The 24,755-nt window shown below is 39.4% G+C and overlaps 1 protein-coding gene across 1 annotated transcript in view; it reads right to left on the bottom strand.

The window, feature by feature from the left end:
- Positions 1-24,755, bottom strand: part of LOC149289944 (utrophin-like) — a 233,397-nt gene that overhangs the window by 2,573 nt on the left and 206,069 nt on the right. Inside the window, 11 exon segments of the mRNA XM_089490156.1 lie at positions 129-231; positions 1,073-1,316; positions 1,886-2,044; positions 2,163-2,228; positions 3,658-3,723; positions 3,876-3,914; positions 5,896-6,032; positions 14,078-14,189; positions 15,807-15,973; positions 16,819-16,976; positions 20,989-21,074. Of these exon segments, the coding sequence (XP_089346282.1) occupies positions 129-231; positions 1,073-1,316; positions 1,886-2,044; positions 2,163-2,228; positions 3,658-3,723; positions 3,876-3,914; positions 5,896-6,032; positions 14,078-14,189; positions 15,807-15,973; positions 16,819-16,976; positions 20,989-21,074 (1,337 nt within the window).

The raw sequence follows: 24,755 nt of genomic DNA, 5'->3' as shown, positions 1-24,755 counted from the left end.
AGTACATTTAGAATGGAAGACTAAGTTTAGTCGCTATCTTTAAAATGTGCATGGAAAATAATCTGTATTATAATGATGCATTAAAAAGAGTTTCATGTGTTGCTAACACGTGACTATATGTTACTCACTTGTCTGGAAAAACTGTGCGCAGTAATCCTGATCAGCTGAATATTTGGGAGCCGGTGGCTGCTGTGATACAAAAACTCCATTAACCCTAGAGTCTGATTCAGGCTGAAAGGTAAGGAACATAAAAAGTAAATAAAGCATCAATCACATTCAAACTAACGTGTACAGAAACAAGATATGTCTCCTTCCGAGCTAAAGAACACCGCAGATCTCCAGTGGCTTCTTGGGGTGGGCTGATGGATTAGCTTATTAACTTAGTGATGTCTTGGGACTTTTTTTTCTTTAACAGAATAGAATCATTTTCTTAATGATGTTACAAAACTTTGACTTTAAAGGAATAGTCAAAAAAATAACTTTACTTTGTAATAACAATGTTTGCTCCAGTATTTCCTGTCCCTCTCTTGATGTCTCAAGCTCGACAAATTAACTAGTAGCCAGGACGAGATGTATACATGCAATACAGAGATAAGTGCCACCCCAATAGCTTATAAGTGATGAGAGATATATTTTCAGGCCACCGCAAAACTAACTGCAGCAGCATTGGGCATAATTAGTGAATTAAATAATTGTTATAAAAAAAAATTATAATACTGCACATAAATTATTTTATAGGACATTTTTTTCTGCTAAATATAAAAGCACCTTACAGGCACTAGACTCTGTATATAAAAAAACAAACCAGTATAAATGTACATAAAAGAACAATAGAATGATAATGCAATAAACAATAACCATTGTTGACAATGAAAATATACAAAAAAAATTAAAATAAAAAAAGATCCTTTGCAAAACTGAACTATGGTGGATTACATATAAAAAAAAAAACTGATAACACTGCTGGAAAGCACATTTCATGGAACACTCTACAATGTAGGATTTGCCTGCAGTTATTTGACCTTTAGATTTAATACACTGCTTTATGCTTACATTATGCGGTGAGCCCTACCTGTTCAAGCAACTGACGTAGCCGGTGGAGTTGAGACTCCAACTGTTTGTTGTGATCTTCTAAGATCTGCATTCTGGCCTCTAGTCGCCCCTTGTGCTGTCTCAGCAGTTTTGCTTCTGCAATGAGTTCTGCATCCTCGGAGGAATGAGGCATGGACACTAATGAGTCAGGGGGAGACGACGGAGGGGTCAGACCTCGTCTCAAATGTTGTGCTTTCAGCTGCTCATATTCAATCTTTAGATTCCTGTGGAAGGCACAAAAACTGTTAATAGGTATCTCTTAAGATTAAACTATACCCTAAACTTACTAACTGTAATGTCTAAATCACTATTGCAATTTTCTCACCTGCAGACAAGAGATTTCATTTTATATCAGAAAAAAAATAAAATAAAACATTTTCATCCAGCAAGTGCTGGTGAGGCTTAAACACACACCTCTTATCCAGCTTTGGAGCAGCCCTTGGCCTAGCCCAATACACGACATCAAGTCATTTCTCAAATGAACACTGAAAAGCGTCCCTAATACGGAGGCTGTTAATCATAATAATTGAAAAAGTCCAACAGAATAAATTAGAAAAGTCTATAATTAAATCACAAAATGTTCCTTCTTCCAGTAGTCTAATTCCTGATGTGAATATATTTAACAAGCTGTTGAAGAAAAAAAGATAAAACACTACCAATTTTACGTAGGCAGAAGAAAATAAGGACAACCACAGCAGTACAATCTCTGGAGGTGATAACGTCAGTGCTTAATCATAAGTGTGAGACCAAAAACACAAGACATACTATCAATATGAGACCCAGACATACATACCTTTGTTCTTCCTCCAGGTCAGCAATGATTCGCTCTAACTCGCCACGTTCTTCTTTTTCCACTGACTTCAGGATCTGCACCGGACTTTGTGGTTGGCCTATGGGTGAATCTCCTCCCAACGTGTGACAGTACTGCTGAATCAGGGCGTGCTCATCATCTCTAAAATCAGAATGCAACCATAGGTTAAAAACAATCACTTGCATTGTTTGTTCACTTTGAATCATCAAGTAAATTCCAGAACGCAAGTGGGCAAGTGATAGCATAATAACTAGCTTACATGCTTCCTGTGGCAGAGCTGCTGTCAGTGAAGAGGGACCCATTGGTTCTTTCCATTTGCGCCAGCCTACGAATGAGAAGACACATCATATTGCAGATAAAACAAATTCAATAGTCTACTAGCTCCATCCTTGTTCACCTCATTGGACCAATATAATGAAAAGCCGTGGATAAAACAAAATAAAGAAAGAAATCATTTCTCCTTCTTAGAAGGGACAGCTCATCTTTTGGACCCAAATCCATTTGTGACTCTTTTTTTAAAAGATCAAAACATTTGGTGTGTAGCACAGCATCCTACCGCTTTAAAGCAGCAAAAAATGTCTTTATCAGTTACATTGTGTAAATAAACTTTATAATCCTTATTTTAAATGCTTCATTCTATTATGTACATAAATCACAGAATCACATAAAAGCTCTTAATTACTCCTAAAACAAGAATGTCCTTTTTCCAGATATTTGAAATGTTGGGAGGTATTTAATGCTGGACAATAATCAATAGACTGAGTTAAACTTAAGCTCTTTGACCTATTCTGACCAGAGCGTGGACATCCTGAGGGCACTAAAAGAGCTTTTGCTACAGTTTTGGATGGTTTGGAGCCACACCATTTGGGATTAGTGAGGGGCCTTGGGACTGCTATTTATATATGATACAATTTTTAAACTGTGGATAATAATATGGTTAAATGATGCCATTAGTTTGCATATACACAAAGTTATGTAATAAAAATGGAATTAGATTGATGTGCTTTGATTAGCTTGTTTATCATTAAAATGATTCTGCTGCACCTTTTCTTTCTTCTTTCATTGAACCGAGATTCTGAGGCATGCGATGCCAATTATGTCTGAAGTAACAGCATTGTGCTTTGAAGTTAACTTCTTCAAAGATAGAAACAAACTTATTTTTCACAAATATGTAAATAAGGATTCAGCTGAATCTTTCTGTAATGCAACGGTATTATTTGTACCATCTTCGTTTCCCGTCTCCAACTCAAAGGGAATGGAAGATGACAATGTTGTCAGGAAGACACAACTCATAAATGTACAATCATATTTGGATCAAACAATTCTTTCCTAATGTGTAAGGTTTGTGTCTATAACACGCACCTTGATTTCTTTTAGAGGACAAGCCTGGTTGACAATTTGAGGATGACAAAAAAGGGGTAGTCATCCATTGTCTCTGCAAACCAAGCAATGAGAAAACCAGCTTGTTCGTTTACATCGTAGCCGTGACCTGGCAGATTTGTCATAAGCGCACGGTGTCTGCTCATGTATGTGCACAGGCAATGGAAGCCACATGCATTCTTAGTGCTTTGCTTCTCCTCTAGGTGGCTGGTTGTGTCACCAGAGGGGAGATAATTAATACTCCTATTGAGTGTTTTTCTCACTGCATTTGAAGGGTGTCATTTTTTTAATAATAGTAAATAAAAATGGGGGTTGACTGTTCTTTAAAAGATTGGCTGAATTACAAGTTTTTTTTATGAATATATGCTGCTTACCTGCTGGCATATTGTTCTATCCTGGAATGCGTGTCATCATCAAAAAGTTCCGGCGATTGTAAAGGGCTGAAAATGAGAAACACGTTCCATAGAGCATAAGCATTAGGCCCACACATTATTAAAAATAAATATAGAAAAATTGAGTAAAACTGGGTCCACGGGTGCCAACAAAAATATCATTGATAATAGATAAAGGTTCGACAGTGCACCATACTTACTCAAACTGGTCAGGCCACATGCTGATGAGTGTTATAGGACTGCAACAGAAGAAAGGGGATCAAGAAGGAAAAACTTTAGTGCACTTAAAGTGACAGCAGAAAATCCAAAAGCCAAACCCATATCTGCCCCACAAGTGGGTGAGAAAAGAATTGCCATAGCATAAGCTCCACTGCAGGATTCCTGGAGGCTTCATTTGGATTTAAAGGTAATCCACACGCAGTCTAATACAATCAGTCAATTCTACTGCAGAGTAGACCTGTTCTAACAGGACACTCAGTGATAGGGGAGAGAGTCGTCATGACTCTTACATTGATAAACTGCGGAAGCACCAGGAGTTGCATGAGAGTCAATGGAGCTTGAAATTAGGCCAGGAAAGCCTTATTCTACCAACAAGGAAAGGTAGAGTCAAGAAATTCAAATGACATATATCCATGGAAATTCTAAGAAAGTTGTATACATTAACCTATGTGTTTAGGCATTTAACAAATATGGATCCCAAATCTACTTAACAGAAAAGCTAAATGTTTTAACACAATTTTTACATTAAGCTATCATCAAACCTACACCAGGGACAACGGAACAGATTATTCGAGAAGCACCATATAGATTTGTTTGTATTATCTCTGCATATGCAAATGAGATACTTTTCAGCAGAGCAGTTCATTAGCATATGAGGCCATCCCAAAAGATTTAAAATGTTTGTTTTTTTTCATTGCTCCATGAATGTCGTAGTATTTCTTGAAACACAATATAATAAATATTTTTATTTCATTAATGAAATCACTCATTGAAAATATTTTTTCCCCTGTAACGGGACGCAGATAAAATGTGGGCAAAATGTCGGGGTTTTTTGCCTGCTCTTTTGATCATGAAAGATAACATGACCTGCCATTATCCGGTTTCAAAAACGAGAGAAAAGTAACCAGTTAAATGATTTGTGAGCACGATTTTCCTTCTTTATGAAAATTAGAGAAAACAAGACAAATATGGATATGTATAAGACACGCGCACAGGGACACTAGATATGTAATTTGTTTCCATGCCCCATAACCCCTCAAAGGCACAAACCACCATTCATCTTTACAGATCCCTGGGGATCAGTGGGTCTAGAGAATTGCGGGACAATGGGGGCACAAACTCGTGCAGTGCTGTGAAAAATGGGGACTGTTGAGAGGTACTTATTTTACTCCAACATTTACTCACAACAGGTGTTCAGACACAGCTTTAGAGCACGGCACAGGGTTGGAAGTGCATCATGTATCAAAATGTCCTCATAGAAAAGGACCAGGACAAGTGTAATCTGTGAGGAATTTGTTACACTAGCCTCGCCATTAGTAAATGTCAAGAGCTTAAATAACTATTAACTGCCTTCTGTGTTCTTTTCAACTGTTTTTGTAGAAAATACTACATCGTACATCTAAGGTGTCACAACTACCTGAAGTTTATTGAACATGATTTAGTGAGAAACTGGTGTGATTAACAGTTCCAATCACATGAAAATGAGTGGATAGAAACAGGTTTGTACATGCAAAGTGCTGAATAGACACTTGTATTAACAAACAGAAGGAAGCCATTAATTACGTTCCTTTTCTGTATAACAACCAGTAATTTGTGACTTTGTAGCACCTATATACTACATAGCTACTAACTAACTGGTACTGGGTACTATAGGATAATAACTACTATGCCGTAGAGTACCTACTACCAACCTGTTCTGTAAAAGATCTCTTTTGGCGTTTAGTGACCATTATAACTGTTGTGACCCAGTAATGGCTAGAAACAGAATAGTTTAGGGAAACTATCACATCTGTTATAAAATCATTCAGAATTCATCCCTGTAAACCATCGGTCACATGTATCCAGGTATGGCCAGGGCATTCCATGGAAATCTGCTTTGCTTCGAATGATCCGTCTCCTACTATGAGCCCAAGCCAACAGATGACACTTGGCTTTGTGCAGCTCCTCTGTAAAGCTATTACGGCAGCTCTAAAATACAGTGTAACATAGCAGCTGACTCACGTTTCCATGTTATCTCCTTCAAGCACTGTCTGCACGGGTAAGTAACCCAGTCTTGGATGCTTGTCAAAGTATTTCTTAGAGCGGAACTTGTTTTTCAGGACCTTGGTGAAGTCTCGAACATCTTCTCCTGATGTTGTCTGCAATTAAAATAAAATTTACAAAACAATTATAATTTCCCAAGTAAAGTTTCTATTTCTTTGACTTTTACATATTTTTTATGAAAGCAACTGGGGCCCCTCAATAGTATTAAATCGCCTGAAATGCTAAGCAACTGAAATAATTAAGCCTTGGCAGGAGCTTTCTTCACGTCAACCAGAATGACAGGGAGCAGCGAAATCTGCATAATAATTAACACACAACTTTGACTTGTGTACAAGAAAAATTCTGAAAGACTATGGAGCTTGACGAACACTCTGGCAACAAACCAATGCAGTAGAAAAACATGTGATAAAGTATTTTCAAGAGAAAGGCTATATAATGCAGCATTCTAGACCACAAACATGGATATTCCTGGGTAACTTCATACACTTATATGTTATTATTAGTCCAAATCCATTGATCATGCCTGCTAAATGCACCCAATTCATTCAGTTTTTATTCACCAATATATACAATCTAGGTTTTTTTTTCATTTTCGTGTATGCCTTTTTAGTTTATAGCATTTGTTTCATAAATCTCACAGTTTATGTGATGGGAACAAGTCTGTAATCCTGAAAGTATTTAAAAAAGCCCATAACAATTCAGAATTATTTTTTTATTTTTTAATGGCATTTTTTGTTCTGCATGACTCCTTAGTGGAGATGTCCTCCTTGGTTCTATTCGCCTCTGCCCCTCATTACAGTATGTCCTCTACAGCACTAAAAGATATCCCATGGTGGGGGTTGGAGTCCGACAGCAGGCAGATGAACTGAGGGAGGTGGTTGTTGAGACAGGGAAACCAACAAACAAGTGTATGATTCAAGAAAAAGAAAACCAGAAAGATTTTAACCCCTTAAGGATAATGGGCGGTCCCTAAACCCATTGAAAACAATGCATTTTGAGCCCGTACATGTATGGGCTTTGTCATTAAGGGGTTAACTAGGACTAAGCTGATGCACTGTCAATAAGAACAATGTGCAGTTATATAGCAATGACGGGGACAACTGTAACAATGTCAAATTACCCAAAATGACCCATTTGCTTGCTGTGGCATTTACAGTGTATGAGCGTCAGCATATCGGTCAGCCAGCTACACAAAGTCCTATAAACTCCGTAGCAGGGTAATCAGCGGCGAGGTTCATTATCTGGCATTTCCTCTCATTTGTGCTGACAGATTGGTAATCATCACATAAAGAAGACACCTGAGCCATCGCATGTTCCCTTCATTAGCAGACACAGCTTTGCCAATGTCAAGCAAAACAAACAAACAAAAAGTTTTGTGGCATGAAAACAGTTCTGAAAAACAAAATGCATCTTATTCCTGGCTGCTTATTTACACAACGCATTTATTATTATTAGAATCCAAGGAAAAATACATTTTCAAATATATTTTCTGTTTTGTTTTTTTCTTCAGTTGAAGTTTTTGTATAATTTAATGTTTTCAGGTACCCATTTGTATGAGTTATATGTCTGTCATTGTAGCCCAAGGTCCATAAATACACGGTTGGATGATTTTGGTGTGGAAGAATTTGACAGGCTGCACAGAGCCCTGACCTCAACCCCATCGAACACCTTTGGGATGAACTGTAATGGAGGTTGTAAACAGGGCCGGCCGAAGACTTAACGCCGCCTGGGGCGAAGTTTAAAACGCCGCCCCCCCCCCCCCGCCGACGCCGGGGGGGGGGGGGGGGCGGCATTTTAAACTTCGCCGACGGCATAATCTACGACCCCCCCCCGGTACTTACCTTTAAACAGTCCTGCGGCGAGTCTCCCTGCTCTGCCACGGTGCCGGCTTGTAATGCTGAGCGCCGGAAATTGACGTCACTTCCGGCGCTCTGCATTACAAGCCGGCACCGGGACCGAACAGGGAGACTCGCCGCAGAGGAGAGAGAGAGAGGGGCGCCGAGCGGGTAAGCTAAAACCACTCGGTGCCCCTCTCTCTCTCCTCCGCTTCAAAAAAAAAAAAGCGCTTGGGGCGGCAAAGTGCCGCCCCTTCTAAAGTGCCGCCTGGGGCAATTGCCCCAGTCTGCCCCATTATAGGGCCGGCCCTGGTTGTAAACCAGGCCTTCTCGCCTGACCTCACAAATTGCTCTACTGGATGAATGGGCAAAAATCCCCACAGAAACGCTCCAAAATCTTGTGGAAATCGTAAATGGGTTTAGCCGTATTAGTCCATATATATATATATATATAACATATAATTATTATAATAATAATAATATTATAATAAGTTTTGTTTTATTTTGGCGGGAAATCACAAACTGAACACAATAGTGGGACAGGGAATGCGTTCTCTCTATCTATTAAGGTGATCTCATCCCTTTTTCACAAAATGTAAAAACTCCATATATAAAACAAATGCCTAATTTCTAAGTAAAATGTCACAGAAATGTTTTATATGATTTACAAAGAAACCCAAATTGGCGGCCTCTGATTGAAAGTACACTAGGTACTATTTAAACAATTGAAGAATGAAGACAGGGTGTATGGAAAAACATGGTAAAAAAAAGCGCCTTATTTTAGACACAGTCTTTCACACAGCTTTTTATCACATAAAATGAAACTCAGGATAAGAACATTGTAATTATGCTGTAGATCCCAAAGCTATCAACTGATTTCAGAAATGCCAAAAACCTACTTGTTTTATATCTTCCATATTCAACATTTCCTACAGCCCTTATGGTGACATTTTAGCAACCTTATATATAATAAGAAGGGCTAGTAAATTAATTGCTGATAGAACCATATGTCTGTTGATTAACCATGCACGGTATAATTATGTCTGTTTATCGATACGTTCATATTATTATTCGTTTACTGGATATATTATTGTATGTTGTAAATAGAACAGAGAACTTGCAGAGAAAATTAATAAAAAGTAAATAGCTTTACCACCTCTGGTACACTGGACAATAACCATCAATTGTAGGATATTTAGAAGAAAAAAACTGACTTCTTCAAACAATGGCGACAATTACATTTTGGGGGTTTTTTTCTGTTCGTTTTTTTTAACTCAAGAGCAATCTCAAGAGGCGCTCCTGCAAGTTATCTTTCTTATGTATGAAGCATACTTGCACCTTTAGGGAATAAGATGGCGTTTATGCTAATCATTTCTGACATGTTGCCTATCACGTTAGAAGAGTCTTCAGGGGAATACAATATTGCTCTCCATCCTTCTAAAGTAACACATCAGCAGTAAATCGATGCTCTGGGAGACAAGTATCAGCCCCGACGTTTTTTCTCAAAGGATTTAAAACAAGAAGAAATTGTGTCTGTTCTTGAAATGTTGTATAAGGCAAATGTCCCGTTTTCCAGTACGCTTAGGGTGATGATGACAAGATCACTAACGCTTTCAAATCTCAAATCTTTTCTGTATATTAAGTATATTAAAAGGCCCGTACCTTCATACACAACAAAGTGGAATTAGGGACATCCATGGGCGTAGGAACCCCTAAAAATCTGGGGGGGGACAGCATTTTCCCCCATCAGATCCCCACTTTCTCCCCATCTCTCACACTATCTACCCCCTCTCCCCCTTTCTTACTATCTACCCCCTCCCTACCCTCCCTTCTCACACTATCTACCCTCTCCCTACCCCCTTCTCACTAGCTACCCTCTCTTCTCACTAGCTACCCTCTCCCTATCGCCCCCTTCTCACTAGCTACCCTCTCCCTACACCCCCTTCTCACTGTCTACCCCAGGGGTGTCCAAGTTTTTTCTGCAGTGGGCCACTTCATTAGAATTGTATACGTGCGCAGGCCGCACTCATTTTTCACTGTGAGAAAATATGGCCTTTAATAAAATATGCAGATTAAAATAAAGTAAATGACACAAAACCTTTACTTTTCCTCTCACTGATTTCTGGGCCTAGAAAGTTTTGCGACTACAAATTCAGGACTCAGGATCAGTAGCGTACCTAGCGGGGGGCGTTCCGCACCGGGTGCCGCTCATCAGTAATGTCCGCCACTGGAGGAGCAGGCTCGCAAGGGAACGGTATCGGAGGTCTTTAACAGACCTCCGGCTCCCTTGAGTGATTTTAAGCCGGGTTCAACCCGGGCTCCCTTGCGATCCGCGCGGCAACAGCTGCTGTGCGCCGGGATTTGTTGTCAGATCCCGGCGCACAACACTGAAGCCGCGCCCACTGAACCGGAAGAAGACAGAAGAACTGAAGAAGAGGAGCGAAGAGGAGGAAAAGAAGCTGTAAGGAGAAAAGAGGAAAGGTAGGAAAGCATTCAGTGAGTGAGAGTGGATTGGTATATGTGTGGATTGGTATGTGTGGATTGGTATGTGTGGATCGTTATGTGTGGATCGGTATGTGTGGATTGGTGTATGTGTGGATTGGTGTATGTGTGGATTGGTGTATGTGTGGATTGGTGTATGTGTGGATTGGTGTATGTGTGGATTGGTGTATGTGTGGATTGGTATGTGTGGATTGGTATGTGTGGATTGGTATGTGTGGATTAGTATGTCTGGATTGGTGTGTGTGTGGATTGGTATGTGTGTGGATTGGTATGTGTGTGGATTGGTATATGTATGGATTGGTATATGTGCAGATTGGTAAGTGTGTGAGAGTGATGGGTGTTATGCTGTACCATTTCCAATGTATTTTTCATTATATAATTATGCTCTAGTACATCATAACTCCCATCACTCTATACTGTTCCATACAGTGGCAGAGCTGGGAGACAGAGGCCTTGCACCCCCACCGCAGGACTCCTGAAAGGTAGGTGAACTTCAAAGGGGGAGAGGGTAGATAGTTAGGAGGGGGTAGATAGGGAGAAGGGAGTGAGACAGGGGGATAGGGGGTAGATAGGGAGAAGGGAGTGAGAAGGTGTAGGTAGGACAAAAGGGAGTGAGAAGGGGTAGGTAGAGCAATCATACTCCTATCATGCCAAGTCTGCGAGTACATCCTGGAATCTGGGTATGCCTGGGCATGATAGGAATGTGATTGCTGTTAACAATTATATATATATATATATATATATATATATATTAATATTGTTATTTAAATGTTTTGTCCTATTTTGGTGTGTTACTTACTTTAAATACAAGTGTTAGATATTTTTTTTTATGGTGGGGGGGGTGTCATATTCGGTTTCGGCCAGGTAAATGCAGCATTTTCGGTTTCAGTCCAGAATTAGTTTCGGTGCATCCCTACTACTAATGAAGTGGTAGGCCTACACCACATCAATGGCTTAGTATATAGTGATAGGAGTTATGCTGCAATATTGACAATGTCTGGCTCAATGTATAGTGATAGGGATTACGCTGTACCACCGTCAATGTGTGCCTCCGTATATAGTGATAGGTGTTATGTTGTACCAACGTCATTGTCTGCCTCAGTATATAGTGGTAGGTGTTATGCTGTACAACCGTCAATGTCTGCCTCAGTATATAGTGATAGGTGTTATGCTGTACCACCGTCAATTTCTGCCTCAGTATATAGTGATAGGTGTTATGCTGTACCACCGTCAATGTCTGCCTCAGTATATAATGATAACAGTAAGTGTTATGCTGTACCACCTTCAGCGTCTGCGCCGGTATATAACGGTAGAAGCTATGCAGTTTTAAACTGTGTGTGTGGGGGGGTGCCACATACAGGATACGCCCCAGGTGCCAAATACTCTAGGTACGCCCCTGCTCAGGATAATTAAAAATGAAATTGTTATATTTATTCTAGGGATGCACCAAAATGAAAATTCGAGACCAAAACATTCACGGTTCACTTAGCCAAAAAAAATGAAAATGACCCCCCACCTTTAAAAATAATAATAAAAACTCACATTTTTAATAAAAGTAGGCAACACACCACAATTGGACAAAAAAAATTAGCAATATGACTTGGCAGCCCAGGCAGCCAGTACATGCTGGTACAGGGTGGCTGTAAGTGATGTGCAGACCCAATATTGCTGGCAGCATCAATACACAAGGGTGGCAGCTAGCTAGGTTTCAGCATGTACTGGCTGACTTGGCATGATAGGAGTGTGATTGCTAACAGCTAACAGCAATCACAGTCCCATCATGCCTAGGTTCCAGCACTTACACATCCAACCAGTAAATGCTGGAACCTAGGCATGATGGGACTGTGATTGCTATTAGCAATCACACTCCTATCATGCCAAGTCAGCCAGTAGATGCTGGTACAGGGTGGCTGTAAGTGATGTGCAGACCCCATACTGCTGGCAGCATCAATACACAAGGGGGGCAGCTAGCTAGGTTTCAGCATGTACTGGCTGACTTGGCATGATAGGAGTGTGATTGCTAACAGCAATCACAGTCCCAACCTAGGGGACAGTCACAGTCCCCTAGGTTCCAGCACTTACACATCCATGCTATCACACACACACACACACACTCATTCATATACTCATTCATTCACAGATTAATTCCCTCAATCACGCATACTGATTCAAACACCCTCCCCACCCCCTTACCTGCACTGCAGCTCCTCGATGCCGCTCACAGACTTCAGCAGGGGGCGCGGCCTCCCTCTGCGTTCTCTGATACTGCACAGAGGAAGCAGGATGTGATGTCACGTGAACTCTTCTGGGTTCCGCTTCCTCTGTGCAGTACAGCAGACCCTCCCACAGGTAAGTAGCAGGGTCGAGGTGCAGACCGCGTAAGATCGGTTGCCCTGGCTGCCAATTTTACGCGGGCCACACCTTGAGGTCTCGCGAGCCGCATTTGCGGCGTTTTTATTGGGGGGCCCTGGGGGGGATTTCTTCATTATCGGTCCCCCCCCGCATGAGTTACTGGGGGGGATCTGTCCCCCCCGGTTCCTACGCCCATGGGGACATCCTAATCCTTACAAAGCTAAATCAGAACTGCCTGCGAAAGACATAGGACTAGTTGTAGGGTTCTAGGGCTTACAACAAATAACTGAGAGTATGTAGGCACTTATAGGATACATCAATGTCTCATCTTGTCCATCCAAAATTATATATTCTATTTTACTATAAATATGTAATCTTGAAGGTAGAACCCATGCATCCAGAATGCATGTTGATTATGTACGTGGTTGCTTGGTCGTTTACTTCTCAAACTTAGTCTTGGAGGTGAATGCTTTAAGGCTAGCTTTACATGAACACAGATGGCTAGAACAGCTGCATTTGTCTAAATGATTGGCACATTAATGTATTCACCGCATGGGCGTCCTATGGACTGGCTTGTGATTAAACCTTAAGAAACTGCAAGACAAGTGTAACAGAAAAGGAAAAAATCTATCCGGAGGACTTCACAGACTATGTGGTCATCAGAAGACCACAAGCCTTTCTAGTTATGGAAAAATATATTGCAAATTAAGTTGAAAACTAACTTTTACTTTTCTGGAATTCTTTATTTATTTTTGTTACCATACACTTTACAAGTAGCTACCCTTCAGAATCCTGAATATTTTATAAAATAATGTTTTCATGTAAAGATGTATAAAATTGCATAGCTTAATAATAATAATAATAATAAAGTATTTTTAAAGCAGAAAATGCATAATCCTACATCTCTTTGCCCTGTACTATAGTGTTCCATATCCACGTGAATACCAATTCGACCCTTATAATGAAACTATGAAGAACACAATTATTTATATTTATATATGTATATATATATAAATGTGTGCATCTCTTTACAGATATCATTAGTACATGATATGTTATGAGTACACGCATCATTATTATCGATGTGAAACAACATTAAGTGAAAGGTTTCTTGCCTCCTGCAGGGACCTATAAACACAATAAAACACGGCAGGAAGGCTTTGGCATATCTTACACGCTGCCAGACCCAGGCGCTGATGCCAGCTTCTTCAAATATGATACACACATCTGCTAAGTGGTATACAAATCAATTTTGGATCACTGGGAGGGAAAAAATAGCTTTCTTAATTCAGAGGAAAGTAGGAAAGAGTGCCACAAGGAGGAAGAGCACTAGCACTGAGGATTTGCACTTGAATATACGAAATTGTGTAATCCTAAAACAATATAAAATCTGAGCTATATTTGTCACATACACATGTCACCTACTCCTGCTCCAGTGTAATAATACTTACAGGTATGCAGTACTCCACCATAGGGTGATGCAATTTGTGACCCTTTGCCGTCCTCCCGGAAAAGAAACAGCTCTGACACACATCGTAGTTAAAATGCTTCAGACTCCGGTATCTGTAAAGACCAGACAATGTTTTTTTGTTACAATTACAAACGTATCGGCACATACAGATCCTTACACATATGTGCAAGTGCAAAAATTGCATTTTGACGAACCCAATCTTTAAAAGATGTAACTGTAACCTGAATTCAAGCCCCAAGATCAAGTACACTTATTACCTAAAACTTAAGTAAGTTTCTCACCTACATAGATTACAGTTTCACCAAATGTATTGCCCCAAACCTGAAACAAGTGGTATGGAACCGTCATGTCCAGGACCTCTAAGGGTGGGGTGGATTAGTTCCAGAGGGTCCTACCTAGCCTAGTTTTAATAATGTTGTCCATTATATTCTGGGATGGCAAAACATATAAAAGGTACAGCTTTTTGGATAATAGTGCCTCTGTTTTATTGCTGTTTATTGTTAGAGACCATTTTTCCTCAACAAAGCTGAGTTCAGCAGCATGCTGGTCAACATATTATTGACCTACCCGAAAAACTCACCCTTGTCATTCCACCTTCTCTGCCTGTTGGAACCAGCTTCCAACAAAAGAGTAACTTAATGAGGGGGGTTGAGAAAGTCTGAATATATGATCTCCATTACCTCGGCATGTAAATTCACAATCCCATTAGGATTAAAATGCTTATAGATTAATGCATTTCCTACTTTTTCAGCCTTAAGAATTCTAAAACCATCTTTGAATGTTTGGTTGCCCTTTTCTACCATGTTAGGTTAGCTGGTGAGTCACAGTTGATTTTTATTAATTAATCATTCACAGAGCTGGTTTCTGACATTCTATTCTAAACCTAATGACCCATTTGCATATTCTATAATTAATAAGCACAATTAGTGTGCCTGATACTGGCAACTTTAATATATTCCTGTATAGCATATTCTTGAAGAATAACATTTTACTAATTTTAATGAAGATTATGCTACACATATCACACTGGTACCCAAACTGAAATAGAATGCTAGCCGGTTTCCAGTACATTTACAGAATATTGCTTATAAATGAAACATACTGTACTCCTTTTCACAGGGATTTTTTAAATGCAATTTGATCCTCTGTTCTTACTGCTTTCTCTGTCACAGCTGCAATAATTACACAGCCTGGGAGAAAACCTATTAATAAAAGAATATGTATCTTCTCTGTAACTAAGTGAAAAGTAAAGCTACTACTGTCTCTGTATAGATTGGCATGTATTATTTGTTTGCTATTATTGATCTTAGTAAAGCTGATATGTATAAATGTATAAATGTATGTGTGTGTGTGTGTGTGTGTGTGTGTGTTAGAAACCCATATACATATAACAGGAGCAGCCACCTCAACTTCTTGTTCTCCGGAATTATTATAGCTCAGCTTTTGCTAAGTTTCTGATTGGTAATTGGTTCAATTACTTATTTTAGGGTGGACGAGAAGAAGGGTAAAGACACTGAATTGTTTGGATGTTAAATCAGGGCTGGACAACCCCAGTCCTTACAAGCACCAAACAGGCCACAATTGTTTGATCTCTCCAGCACAGACATCCCAATGAAAAATATATGAAACTACTTATCTTTTACCACATTTAGACACAGATCTCAGGTTCACTGAAGAATATTTTTATACTGACATTCCCAAAACAGTACCTGAATCCTACAATGGGACACTCCTTGCAGATATTACACTTGGCCTGGTGCTTAGCGGTTTCGGCAGCCGCTACCCTGTGTAGTACTGGTAACCAAACCATAGACTGAGGCTCCAAACGCATCCACTCGATGAACTGCTTGACGTTTATCTCTGGTTTGTTCTGAGCCTGCGGACAAAATTACATTACAGTGAGCTGGAGACATCGGCACTGGGATGGGATACACAACAGAGCGTGGACACAACCATGTGTAAAAGCAATGTCTCCCAAAGTCTCAAGATACAGTCATAAAAGCAAAACAAACAAAAAAACATCACCAGCTGTCAAATCTTTTAGGATGTAACCAGCACAGAATAGCTGGGGCAGTCAGACATCTTGCAGTCAACATTGATAGTCAATATGGCCACCTCTTCCTCTTTGTCTCTATCTGGAAAGAGGCTGCTTTTATCCCTTGGCCCTTTGGTCAAGGGCTGTGGCAGGCTGAGGAAGATGGGAGTCGTAGTACTTTAAAACAATCTTAAAATGACAGATTCACAAGCTTTCAGCGGGGGGGATATGAAGGATGGATGTGTGACTGCAGATGTATCTTTCTAAAGCTGGCGTGTGTGGAGAGATCTTCATTTATCCTTCCACCTGCTTCTTAGTTTGCTTTCATTACTCAACCAATTTACCTTGGTATAACACATGCATTCTTTACAAGACACGCTATATACACTCCACATAGCCCTGGGCGATACATTCACGCTAATTAGTAACTACACACTAAACGTGTTCTTTTTGTTATCGTACTTTAGCTTCTAGACTTTTCACCTTGGCCTGCGAGTTTTTATAAAGAAATTCCCAAAATTGTAAGGGAACGGTGATGGAGGTCGGTGGCAATCAGAATGTTTAATGGATTTGTCCCATGAAGGGTTTTTATTAATAGGCACATTGACTCCTGTTGAACTTTGGCTTGGTTCAAAAATATTCCTCTTTTGTTAATATATGTTACTTGCATCTAACAAAATACATACATGTTGGAAACAGCTGCGGACGCTGGGCTCAATGTTACTTCCACCGAAGGCTGCAACTTCTCCGAGCTGTCGTGGGATTTGGATAGCATCGTGAAGCAACAACCCGAGCTGCCTTTGGTCGCACGTATCTGCCGCTCCAGCAACTTCCTTAAAAAGATCTGTGGAAAGGAGGGAGTTTTCTCGTTAATTACGGTATATCAAGGTGTTGCGGTTCCTCCGTGTTTATTTCTGGATACCGGAAGCCAAAGGCATGTACTTTTGTGTGTAGCTAAACCCCTGACGTGTTTCCCTTAATTTATTAATAAACCCATCATCATAAAGACCCTTTGAGTAGTGCAATAAATGAAAAAAAAATAAAAAATTAATAATTAATGATTATTATTATATTTCATTTATATAATGCCAACAACTTACTCAGCGCTACTGGGATGGGATATTATTGATAGTTTTATAAAGCACCATCATAACACGTAGATCTTTGTGTTATGTACTAATATAGCTTCAGAGAGGCAAAAGAAAGAGAGAGAGCGGGAGTGACAGATTGAAGAGGAGGGAGGGGAGAATGAGACGGGGAAAGGGAGAGAGAAAGAGAGGTGAGAGGGAGCGATAAAGAGGGTGATCGCTAAAGAGACACACTGGACAGCGAGTCCCACTGGGAGAATAGCGCTATATAAATGGTTGTTTTTGTATTTATCTTTGTTGTTACTTCATACTGCAGCACAGATTTTCACCCTGTCATTGTGTTTGAAGTGCCAGAACTTCCAGGTTTTCACATTTAATCGCACAGTGCCTATCTGCCGCTGAACATCTTATTAGGAGCCATGCGTTCGTAACTGGCTTGTAGAGAAAGAAGTCACTTAGGAGGAAGTACATGTAAAATGAGACCTGACTGAATCAGTAAACTATAAGCCATATGCAGAGGGCTGCCTTGAATGGAACAGTTGTTGGGAACATATTATTGACCTACCCGAAAAACTCACCCTTGTCATTCCACCTTCTCTGCCTGTTGGAACCAGCTTCCAACAAAAGAGTAACTTAATGAGGGGGATTGAGAAAGTCTGAATATATGATCTCCATTACCTCGGCATGTAAATTCACAATCCCATTAGGATTAAAATGCTTATAGATTAATGCATTTCCTACTTTTTCAGCCTTAAGAATTCTAAAACCATCTTTGAATGTTTGGTTGCCCTTTTCTACCATGTTAGGTTAGCTGGTGAGTCACAGTTGATTTTTATTAATTAATCATTCACAGAGCTGGTTTCTGACATTCTATTCTAAACCTAATGACCCATTTGCATATTCTATAATTAATAAGCACAATTAGTGTGCCTGATACTGGCAACTTTAATATATTCCTGTATAGCATATTCTTGAAGAATAACATTTTACTAATTTTAATGAAGATTATGCTACACATATCACACTGGTACCCAAACTGAAATAGAATGCTAGCCGGTTTCCAGTACATTTACAGAATATTGCTTATAAATGAAACATACTGTACTCCTTTTCACAGGGATTTTTTAAATGCAATTTGATCCTCTGTTCTTACTGCTTTCTCTGTCACAGCTGCAATAATTACACAGCCTGGGAGAAAACCTATTAATAAAAGAATATGTATCTTCTCTGTAACTAAGTGAATGTGCCGGCACCGGAAGTTGTATACGCATATTGCGTAGATGTTCCCCGCCGGCCCCGCAAGACACCCGGGAGTCTGCTCTGGTAAGTCTTGGGGGCAGGGGTAAAACGCATCGTGCGGATGTTTACTGGCTGCGGCGATGCGAGCATAAACAACCTCCGCTGCCGGCACGTCTGCACGATGTGCTTTAACAATCTCCCTTGCCGGGACTCCCCCCCTGGGAATTAAAGTGGGGGGGGGAAAGTGCGGCCTATATTTGAGCCAATACGGTACATGTGTTTAAAAACAAGCTAGCACAATGTATAGATATAACGTATTTTATGTTCTATATTTCTATCAATATCCTCCTTGGCTAGACAGATTCTCTGCAAATATCTCCTTGATTTTTATGGGTGAAAAACAGAGGAATACCCTTTTTCTTATAATACGTACACACCATTTATATTATACTGTATGTTGTAGTGATCTCCACAGATTCATTGCCGTGAAAAAGATTTTCATTACAGTCTGTGTGGGCTTCTCAACTGTGTGTGACTGCACGGTGACGGACCTAAAACTGGTTGCCAGATCCCATTTATTCTGAATAGTGGGAGCTGTGAAGGGCCGAGGACAAGCCTCTGTGCAGAAAGTGTTATAAATCTACCTGACTCAATCTAACCAAAGCGTGTAATCTGCAAGTGCTGGATATATCAGGAGAAAAAAATACAAAACTTGTAGATTGGGTTTTTTTGCTTTTGAATGTATAGGGTTTTGTCTGAATAAACATGCACACATTCATATGCACGTATTTAAGGTATGCAGACTGTCCATACTTATTCAATAAACATTTTGGAGAACACTACAAAATTGTCATTAAAACTCAATCTGTCCCCTTCTAACTCAAATCCTACATTTTACATTTGTATACACAAAATAAAAATATATGCAAAACATACATGTACTAAACCCTTACTATGTGTAGGCCAAGAAAGCGGCCATCTTAATTCGTTCTTAGTCTTCCCAATTATTGTTCATTATTTAGTTTCTCCCCTTTTTCTTATGTTGCTGGTTACTGTTGATAAGCTTAAGGGTGGGCGAGGAGAAGGCAGAGAACTTAAGGACAGGAAACTGAATAAATAATCATGGCTGGACCACATTTGAGACAAAGATTCTTTGAGATGAATGTTAAATCTAAACATCACCAAGTCAGTTTCACTGACAAATCGCCGAAATTTGGATAATTTTAATAAATTTGTTTATAGTGTTTTAGCAACAGTTTCCCTCATTTGTATTATGATCAAATAAAAGTCATAGTAATCCGCAAATTTATTGGGACATTGAACCTTCTAACACTTGTAAGTGATTCATGCATGAAGCAATGAAAAGCTTGTAATTGCTTTACTTCAATAAATACATAAAAGTCGGACTAGACATTAAAAATGAAATCATAAAATTTTCTAGAAATCAAGTGCGGCTGGTTTATTTTATGTTACAGCTGGAATTTTAACCTTGCGTGACAATTTCTGGCAGTGCTTGAGTATAAGTTTTAGGCAGGTATGCTGCAAAGTAAGAATGCATTCAAAAATAGACATATGAATAGTTAATTTTTTTTATCATTTAACCAAATGCAAAGTGAGTGAAAAGAAGAAAAAACTAAATCAAATCAGATCAATATTTGGTGTGACCACCCTTTGAGTTCCCCTGTTTTTTTCTGTGGATTTAGGCAGCCTCAGTTGAATCTCTCCATGTAATCCCAGACACTACTCAGCACTGAGGAGATCATTATTTCTGACCAAATCCCTAACTCCATGATCAGAAATGCAAACTCAAACTTGCAAGAAACCTCCACCACGCTTCACTGTCCCTGGGTTTGTGTGAGTAGTTGAGTTCCTTGGCCTTTATTCACATCAGGTATTGTGGCTGCAAGTCTTCCATAAAGACTACTTCTGACCATAGTTTTGTGGAGAATAGATGGGTGTCCTACTGTTATCGCCAATGCTGAGCTGATGGCACTGCTAGACAGCTTCATACGTATACCTGGAAACTCTCTGGGTTTGACCCGGAGATTGCCAGGTGAGCACTGCTCCTCCGGTCCTCCGGGTCAAGACCCGAATCCTCCGGGTCACAGGAGCAGGATCTTGACACGACCCGCTCCCCTGCCATTTTTCCTTTAAAAGGGTGTGTTTCCCGCTGCCGTCAGTGGGAACTCCGCCGACGTCAGTGTGCAGTTCTGGCGGCATCCCGCAAGGAAAGGCTCCGGGTAGCCGGAGCCCAGAAGTCCCCAGGTATGTTCATACGCCTAACTGTATGCCTATAAAATCCCTGTGCAAGTGTACCTAGAAGAATTGATTCTGTTTTGAAGATGAAGGGTGTTCACACCAAACACTGATTTGCATTTCATTAAATGATAAAAAAGAACCATTTCACATGTCTATTTTTAAAGCGTTCTTACTTTACACACCTGCCTAAAACATTTGCACAACACTGCATGTTTCACATAGTTGAAGGAAGAAAAATGACCTAAATAAAAAACAAAAATGTCTACTTGCATCTGTATTTTTCTTCAAGTAATCCCTTGGACAAAGACATGAGCCCAATCTTTAGCGAAAGTACCCGGATTTTACCAGTCCGACCCCTGCAAGAAAAACTTCATGTTATCATGAGATATTCTCGGTTCATGAATCATAGAACAATTTAATGAAAACAAAAAATTAAAGTTTTTAAAAATACATTTATTTTAATGTAATATAATACATAAACTGACTTTTTTAATTACACACCAAGAACTGTAAAATTTATATAAAAGGACACTTTCAATTTCCTTCATGTTACATGTTTAACCGAGCGCCTGAAACTTTAGTTAAAGTATTTTAATTTCAGTCACATCTAATAATAGGGCAGTGAAGCTGGATATCAGAATTGTGATATCACAGCACGTCTTTAATCCACCGATATTTCAATACCACGTTATCGCAGCACGTCTTTAATTCAATGATTTATGCAACAGAAACGACACCACCGTACACAGCAGGAAAGCATATTACTATGTAAGAGGCAAAGAGTGGGTAATACAGCGCATCTTTCAAATAATACAATTCATTAATTCTTCTGCTGCTGCTTTTTCTAGGTTGCAATCAAGCCGCTTAAAAATACTTTGATGTCAAATGAATAAAAAACTGATAATCAGCGGTTGTTGGTTAAAAAGAAAAACAGTAAGCAGCTAAGTTCTGGGTGAATGCAGACTAGAGTCTTGTCGGGTAATTGATAAAAATGAAGGAATACAATTTTCCAATAGCAGACCACTTGTCCAATAATAAGTGGCATACCAAACTTTTCAATTGGCCAACCACCTTCACTCTTTATCCATACTGCCTTGGGGTAAAGAGTAGAATAGCTCAGTCTTAATCACCCAAACGGTTCTTCGGACTTAGGAAAGTGTATGAAACCAACTACTTCACTATATAAAAGGAATTCGTTCGTATTTGGTGTTTGAACACAGAAAGTCACCCAAAATATCACGACTGATGGCCTCCAGATTACAAAAGTTTATTGGAACAAACTGAACTAAAACACCCTTTTCCTCAATGTTAAACTATATTACTGCAAACATAGATATCGAACGCAGATAAAAACCTTTCAGCCCATCTAGTCTGCCCATTATTTGCACTGTAAAAGCTCTATCAGTTCTTGGTCTTGGTATATTCAGGATATAGTGCCTAGCACTGTAATTACCATTCAAAGAAAAATCTTTATTTTCTGTCGGGACTTTGGCTTCAAAGTACATCTGTCGCCTTTCCCCAAATTGGTCCTGAACCAATCCTCACAATAATGATGGCCCAGGAGGAGAGAGATGGCCAGAGCCATTGGAATCACAGAAATAATACTCATCAAGCTCCACAGACTAGACAAGAGCAATGAAGATTGTTTGCGTCAAACATAATAGAACCGCATGTGAGTTATATAGACAACGGTGTCAGAGAGAGTTCGTGGAGTCCCAATGTAAACTCTGGCAGTACCATACAGAATATCACATTGCAGTATATAATATAATGTGCATTACGGTATCATAAATATCCACTTTTCTCTCTCTCTCAAAAAAAAAAAGAAAAAGTCTATCTTGGTATGTCTGTGGCCATTCTATTAAACACTTTCAAGCGGCAGCAACTGCAGTTATTTTTAGCGTGCCAGCCAAGTAACTCACGAAATACTGTAATTCTTGACAGCTTAATTCTGTATTCTTGGACGGCTTTTAGTATTAGTACAGTGCCAGCGGAGAGTAGCTGCAGTATATTATATTCAGCTCCCTGGTAAGCAATATAGCCATGTAAAATGAGATAGGGCTCGCCAAAATTGGGGTACTTTGACGTAATCACTGGATGCACTCGGATCTCTTGCTTTGGTGCATGCACGTTGGTCATTTCAGCAGGACCCCGGAGTATGAATGCGTATGCTTCTCTTTCTGTATTTTTGTGCACTATATTACATTATATGCGGTAGAAACAAAATTTCAATAGAAAGGAAAAAGGAGTAAGACACGATTTAATTTATGAAATAGCCTATTCGAATAAAAAGTGCACTTATATGACCAAATTCAAGTAACCCAACCATGAAAGAGAGAGAGGAGTGGGAGATTTTCGGATACGCTTCTGAATATATTTCTCTGTAAGCTTTTTTATTAAAAGGAAGCGCTTTAGAACCGAATACATTGGACATTTTTTTTATTTTCCCAGGATAAGGATTATTCGGATATTATATTATCGGAATTATTCGGATTTGACATCACAATCAGTCGAAAGGAGTTTTCTCTAACTCTGTCTCATATTTGATTTGGACTCTCCTGTTCTTATGTGTTATTATTTTTTTCCCCATTTATTCACTTTGTGACTCAACGTGGTACATTTACCACCAGTCGTGCAAAGGTGGTGGTGAATCTGGTATACACGTTTTGTAATTAACACTAGCTTTGGGATAACTGCATTTTTGAGACATAACAGATCGAGAGATTTAGAATTCAATCACTTCTTAGAATAATTAAACTATGGATATCCCTGACAGCACACTGGGTGTGTGTTCTTCAAATACGGGAGATTTCTGGCTTCTGTGTCGTTATTCTCTTTAAACAGGCTGTTTAATATTTGAAGAATGTCATTCCGTGGAGCCAAATCCTATCACGTCTATGATTTTTTTTTAGATCAGGCAATTGGTTTTTGTTGAGCACATGCAGTTTTGGATCGGATCAGTTATATCCGACAAACTCTGGGTGAAAATTGTGTTTGAAAAGGTGCTGTTTGAACAATTCTGCTGAATTTATTACTTTTATAGCCAGACTCACACCATTCAATGTATCTTTAATCATGCATAATCGTAGAGAATGCCATCTAGACAAAACACTTCTTGCACTCTCCAGTATGCTAGGCAAACAAATCATGGCAGGTCTGTCATTTCATTCCCTCCTCTGAAGGTTTTAACACAAACTTTTAAGAAGCATGTCTGGTTTCTTTGGCAGCAACCAATTAGGGCCTGATTTCATGTCACGTGACAATTAGATGTTTCCGGTAAAAGATTGACATGCCTCGGGAAAGGTTTGACCATGGAGGACTACTAGGAATTATGTTACTAATACAGAATGGAGTTAAATAAAGTGTTGGATTTTGACACGGCAGCTTTGTCATTTTATATAAAAAAGGCTCGTTACCTGTTGTGTTTTATGTGATTAAGCATACAGAGGAAAGACATTCATTACAGATTTTGGTTACTTCTCCGGTTCAAACATTTGTGATCTCTGATTTGGATTTAACCAATCGCTTGCTGTGAAGGGAAGATTATACTAGCTAGGCATTTCTTCATATTTTACAAGTAGCAGTAGGGAAACGATTCCAGGAGGAACTGCTGCCTCGTGCGGAAACAATTAAATGAGATTTACTATTTTCTGGATTCTATACTTTATCAAGTATTTAAGCTGACTGTTTTAGAGCCATCCTAAGCATCACATTTTTGATACGTGCAATAACGTAAAATATAAAAGTGCAGCTTTTATTCATGTTCCAATCAAGTTCCTACAAGTATTTCTGATCACAACCACGCTCCCTTCACATATATTCTACTTTTGACCCCAAAATTCTTAGAAGGATGATCTCAACGTTGTATTAAAGGGATAAATACTCAAGTAACATGAAGCAGCTATGCATAGTCTCCTTACGAGAAATATAAATGCTAGTATGATCAACACACACCATTTAGCAGATTGATGTGCCATTGAAACGTAAAAAAAACCCCTAAAGTTGTGCTCAACAACATTATATAGATTATATTTCAG

The sequence above is a fragment of the Sceloporus occidentalis genome, unplaced genomic scaffold (assembly GCF_023333645.1).
Source record: "Sceloporus occidentalis isolate IW3139 unplaced genomic scaffold, rSceOcc1.0.p SCAF_42, whole genome shotgun sequence".
In the NCBI taxonomy this organism is placed as follows: domain Eukaryota; kingdom Metazoa; phylum Chordata; class Lepidosauria; order Squamata; family Phrynosomatidae; genus Sceloporus; species Sceloporus occidentalis.
The sequence above is the reverse complement of the archived record's forward strand: the minus strand, read 5'-3'. Positions and strand labels throughout refer to the sequence as shown.